The sequence below is a fragment of the Coffea arabica genome, chromosome 6c (genome assembly GCF_036785885.1).
Source record: "Coffea arabica cultivar ET-39 chromosome 6c, Coffea Arabica ET-39 HiFi, whole genome shotgun sequence".
NCBI lineage: Eukaryota > Viridiplantae > Streptophyta > Magnoliopsida > Gentianales > Rubiaceae > Coffea > Coffea arabica.
In genome coordinates this window covers 58,858,729-58,864,681 of record NC_092320.1, presented here as the reverse complement: position 1 = coordinate 58,864,681, position 5,953 = coordinate 58,858,729, and the positions used below count along the sequence as shown (strand labels likewise).

Here is a 5,953-nt window from a genome sequence, read left to right as displayed (position 1 = left end):
GCTTTTAGTTGGAAAATGCTAATTAAATTCAACAATAGCAAACACCCGATTGACAAAAATTTGTCATTCCTTGGTGGGAATTAATCCACTAAAAGTCTCTTCCCCCCCGGCGGGCGTGGTCCCAAAAAAATTTGACTAAACCAGCTGGTATATGGCGAGGGATGGTAGCCCGAATTTATTAATAAAAATATAGCCAAAACGCCCTGCCAACATTACAAAATGAAAACAAATTTTCTGAATAAAACTCCAAAGCCATTACTGTTGGAAGACTTTTTCTTTTCTTTACTTTTTTTGCGCAATTTGATGACTTTTTCTTCTCGGGCTTCTTCAACTTCAGGATGCAACACATTATTTCTCGAAAGATGCAAACAAGGTTGCATTAGATTAAATGTAGACATTTAAAAATATTTGATATCATTTCGAAATATTAGGAAAGAAATACAAATACACAATCACTGATAACATACTTCAAACTGATACTGGCATATCACTATTTATTTATTTTTTCCATATCACTATTTATTTTTACCCATATTTCTTGGCAAAGAGGGAAAGAGCATTTTTCGGGTGCATGGTTAGTCCCGGCATAACTTCAGTATCTACGTCTTCTGCTTTCATCCCAAAAGGCAATTTCCAATCAAAATGATACAGAAGATTTGCCAGTGCAAGTTCCACTGTTGCGAGTCCTAGAGAAAATCCAGGGCAGCCCCTACGTCCAGCTCCAAATGGGATCATTTCAAAATCTTGTCCACGAAAATCAATATTACTATTCAAAAATCGTTCTGGGATAAAATCATCTGGACTTTTCCAACATTCAGGATCTCTTCCAATAGCCCATGCATTAATGTAAACTAATGTTTTGTACTTAATTTCATAGCCTTCGATTGTGCATTCTTGTGTAGTTTCTCTTGGCCCTAGAAGTGGAGCTGGAGGGTATAATCTTAGAGTTTCTTTTATCACTGCTTTTAGATAAGGAAGCTCCTGAATATCTTCTTCATCTACTCTTCCTTTTTCTCCGACCAATTTTCTCACTTCTGCTTGTACTTTCTTTAGTGCAGAAGGGCTCTTCATCAGGGCTGTCATTGCCCAAATAATTGCTGCTGCAGCTGTATCCGTCCCAGCAATAAATATATCCTGTGATAAAAGGGTAAACGATTATTATTAAGGACCATATCAACTATTTTAACCCAAAAAAAAACTTTCAGTTTACTTGATTTATGTTCAGAAAACCATGTACCAATATGCTTGTTAAAGAAGATGAAAAAAGAAAGAAAGAAGAGGAAATTCAACAATTGATTATCTTGAAAATAGGGATATACTACCATGAGAATTGCCTTTATGTGATCCCAAGATAGGCCTATAATTGATGATTGTTCTTCTTTTAGCTGAATTAAGAGATCGAGCAAATCATCCTTCATGCTATTTGGTCTGTTTGGATTGAGATGCTCCTGTATCAACTCTTGGTAGAATAAATCCAGCTCATTGAAATTCTTCTCAAGACGCTCAATAATCCCAGAAAATTTATCTACCCAACTGAATGAAGGAAAATAATCTGAGATGAAGAAACCCCCAATCATGGCCTGAGATTCTTGTAAAAGTTTATCGAATCGCTTTCTCTCATGCCCTTCCTCATCGTACCTCTTTCCAAAGGCAACTCTACATATTATAGTGCTCGTCAAGGACATTATTATGGTCCTTAAATCAACTAGTTGTGATGAAGATGAGAGATTTAGTATCTTTTGAATCATGCTCGAAATTTCATCTTCACGAATGGGACGAAAAGATTGTACTCTTTTAAGGCTAAAGAGTTGGAGGACACAAATCTTCCTCATTTCCCTCCAGTAGTCACTGTAAGGTGAGAATGCAATATCCCTTCGATTGTATGACAGCTTTTGCCGCCCAACAGAAGCTGGCCGGCCGGAGAACACAAGATCATGGGTTGTCAGGGCCTGTTTTGCCATCCTTGCTGAAGAAATAACTAGTACTGGTACTGAACCAAGCTGTAATGACATGAGGGGGCCATATTTCTTGGAGAGTTGGCTTAGGAATTCATGAGCCTTTTCACTGTCGAATTGGTGCAAGTTCCCAATGAATGGGAGCCCTGGAGGACCTGGTGGTTGACGGATATTTCTGAGTTGCTTGTGCTTTTTACCTATGGATATGAGGATTGAAAAAAGGAGCAATAAGAGAAAAAGCATTGTCATCTTTAATCGAAGGATAGCAGTGAAGTGAGATAGGTTCAAGGGCTCAGTATTTAAAGGCCATGAAAGGTAATTAGAATGTCACTAGGAGCCTGTTTTGGAAACCAACCTGGATTCGTGTTTCTCCAATTCAATTCTACCCAATTCTGTCCAGTTGATATAAGTATTACCACATTTGGTGGAAACTTATATAATTTTAGTGTAATCATGAAATTCATCAACTCGTACCCAAAATTGTAGGAGTTTATATCATATATTAATTAGATTGAACTGGACTAGAAGTCAATTGTAGAGCCCCATTTCCAACCAACCTAAATCTATCATAACTTTATACGTACATATACTTATATATATATATACATAGATACATATATATATATATGTAAAATATATGGAGATTCTAAACCTTGAAATTATATATGTAAAATATATGAAAAACCCCATTTCCACATATTTTGTCCATTTAGGAAACAAAAGTTTATAGTTTTAGTCTAATATGTAATACATTTTGGTAGGACCACACTATAAAATGTAAATGGAATTCCTGGTCACTAAAGCACTCAGCTCAAATTAGCAAGGAATCAAACTAAGGAAGAAAACTTCTCATGAATCGTGAGACTTGAAAGTGATTTGGCTCCAGAAGAACGAGCACGTTTGTGATGCAGTAGGATTCTAAATGAGACTATTACTGTTGGAAATGTAACGGCAACCCCATCACTCGCAACCCAGTGACTTAAGTCTTTAAACTTATCAAAAAATTACTTGACACCATATTCAACTCCCGTTTATGGGTGGTTTACTGGTTTGTGTTCCATCCCTCGATGTTTGTAGGACTATATCTCAAATTCACCATTGAATAAAAACGGGTAAGCCTGATTTTTCTAGAGCTCACATAGTCCATAATCATTTACTCCTTGCTCATGATGCTAAATGAATCAATAATGAATCTCATGGAGCATCGCTGCTGTAGAATGAGTCCAAAACATGCAGCCAAAAAAAACTGGTTCCAGAAATGTTGGACAATGTCGAAGGATAAATAATGAGTTGACTTTTGTAGAGGTTGGAGCATGATTACTGTGTTTTGATTGATTGCAAGTATGAAAAAATCAAAATGGTTATCAGAAGATGAACAATTTTTTAGAGACAAAACTATCTGCACAGATTGAATTACTGAGATTTGGGAGCATAATCCTATTTAATCTCCAGTGATTACAAGTGCATCATTGTGTGTTTATAGGAAAAAACACACAAATGATTCCTTATGTTTTTCCTCCATTTGATTATAAGTCTTTCACATTTAAGATGAATCATTTTGTTCTCTCGGTAATTCTTAAGGAGTTCCAACTTGGTAAAGTCCACTTTTTGTCTTAAAAAAAACTAATAGATTACGTGAATAAATATGGGGAAGAAAATTAAGCAAATTTTGTTTTCTCACATTTTTCAAGTGTCACATTTTGATAGAAGTCCATTTTTTGTCATAAAAATACACGAATTAATGCGCTACACAAAACCCTAATTCTTTTCCACAAAACCCACAAACAAATAAGGATAACAAAGAAAAAAAAAGAGTAAATAAGGATAACAAAAAAAGAGTTGAGAACAAAGAAGAGAAAATAAGAGAATGAGTGGATGTCGATGAGAGAAATAATTGAATAGATTGTGCTGCCATTCTTTTTTCGCCATTAAATGCGCGGCAGGATTCAGGACCAAAAGCTTTTGGGCCGACACTTTAATTTGCACGGGAAAAACACGGCTATATAAATCTAGGTTTATTCTCATCCAACCATAAAGGGCACCATTCAACATGACTGGACAAGCAAATTAATCAAGCTTTTAGAGCACCAATAATATGACAATATGGGAGGGAAATGGGAAACCAAGTAGAATTGTGATGTGTTGTATTGAAGCTCAGCTGGTACAAATCAAAATCTTCCACCAGTTCTTGTGACCCATTCACACAAAGTCACTGTTCAACTTTGGGGGACTAACTTGTCAAGTGACTCAGTGTCACTTTCATGATAGTTCCAAATTCTTATAGAGTCACGTTTATCATTTTGATTTCATGGAACATGGTTTCCTTACTCCGATCACAAATTTCCTGTGTCGAATGGTTATTTGTGGAGCAACGTATTAGCCATATCACATCTATATCTATATCTATATTTATGTTAAACAGCAATTAGTCATATCACATCTATATCTATATCTATATTTATGTTAAACAGAAAGTTTGTTTTCAAGATCCAGTTTAACTAGTAAAGACATTAGTTACATTATTGTGAGATTATTGGTTCGACTTTCAAGCTGCCACTTTTCCCCTTTACTTCTTATGAGGTTTTGAGTCTTCATTGAACCTAAATCAGAAAAGGAAAAGAAGAAAAGGAACAAATAGCAAGTTTATTTTGGACTTTTAGTGATTTAGATTCTTTTCAGCAATACCCTGAACATAATATATTAAGGCTGTTTTATGACTCAAAATTTGAACATTATTATAACACTGTTGATGGTATTGGTGTAATATGGAATTTGATATATATATATATACATAAGTAGCTATTTTAATCATAGTGTCTCTCACTCCAACATGGCATGTCTAATTGAAAAAAATTAATGAGTTATGGGGTTTGAGTTTTACCCATACTAATCCTATTTGGATTATATTATGTGTTTAAAAATTATCTGTAATTTTTTTTTTTTAGAGGTATTTCATGCTTTCAGAAACCATTAACCAGAATCAGGTACGATCTCAACCATGAAATCACATGTCACGCCAAAAAATAACGAGACAACATATTTATTCAAATTTTCTTGAGGATAGGAAAGAAAAGGAAGACATGAAACATAGTCCAGGAGTATGGACCATCCCCTAACAAAGAAAAAGCAGCAGACTAAAAAACAGTTGAATCCTTCCACTTGTACATGTTCCAACAGCCTTCCACACCTATCAGCAAGACGACTTAATCAGCACTAGCCCTCTTCTTGGTGGTGTATGGGTACTACTCCTTGCCATTATCTATTCTGGTGGTCTGACCTCCAACGTCAATAAAAGCAGAAGTGGCTGCAAGGGCAGCTCCTGCAGATAGTGCAGTTGCAATGCTCTTTCCTTTGTAACCCACAACAGTAGCACCAGCTGCAAACCCACCAACAGCTCCGTTGATAAAGTCTCTTTTCATCCTATAATTCTGCAACAACTGTTCTACACCAATATAAACCCCACCAATGGCAGCAAAAGTAATCCCATGGTTTCCCATCATCTTTAGAGTCCGGATCAGCCCAGGAAGTGCAACTCTTCTCTCAACACGAGGCACGTCCTGCCAGGTCGCAACGATGGTTCCCCATATAGTACCAGCGACTAGACCTGAAGTAGCACCCTTAATTGTTTTCATCAACGGAGTATCTTCATCTTCTAAGTACCTTAATTCTGCCGGATCCATAACTTTGGCCAAACAGACTTGGCACTGATCTGCAGTGGCTATTTCAGAGAGAGGCTGTAATTTTAATATAACTTTAGAAAACAATCTTAATAATATCTGTTTTCTACCAAATTATTATATACAATAATAGTAAAACCTTTTTAAATCACAATTATTAAAATCTTACATTCCCATGAATTACTTTCTTTCACCACCATAATCTTATCTTAATGATATATGCTTTCTACCAAATTATTACATAGAAGTACAATAAAACCTTTTTAAATCACAATTATTGAAATCTTACATATCTCATAAATTACTTCCTTTCACCACTAT

General features: G+C 35.6%; 2 protein-coding genes across 2 annotated transcripts; both read right to left on the bottom strand.

Moving 5' to 3' along the window:
- Positions 1-397: 397 nt before the first annotated feature.
- LOC113692388 (6,7,8-trihydroxycoumarin synthase-like) lies at positions 398-2,208 on the bottom strand. The gene is made up of 2 exons (XM_027210790.2): positions 1,323-2,208; positions 398-1,134 (listed from the first exon to the last, which is right to left on the bottom strand). The coding sequence occupies exons 1-2, from the start codon at positions 2,202-2,204 to the stop codon at positions 526-528; spliced, it is 1,491 nt and encodes a 496-aa protein (XP_027066591.2). The 5' UTR covers positions 2,205-2,208; the 3' UTR covers positions 398-525.
- A 2,900-nt stretch (positions 2,209-5,108) lies between these two features.
- On the bottom strand, positions 5,109-5,683 carry LOC113691773 (outer envelope pore protein 16-3, chloroplastic/mitochondrial-like). The gene has a single exon (XM_027210069.2). It carries the CDS (start codon positions 5,633-5,635, stop codon positions 5,198-5,200), a length of 438 nt encoding a protein of 145 aa, XP_027065870.1. The 5' UTR covers positions 5,636-5,683; the 3' UTR covers positions 5,109-5,197.
- Between the last annotated feature and the right edge of the window lie 270 nt (positions 5,684-5,953).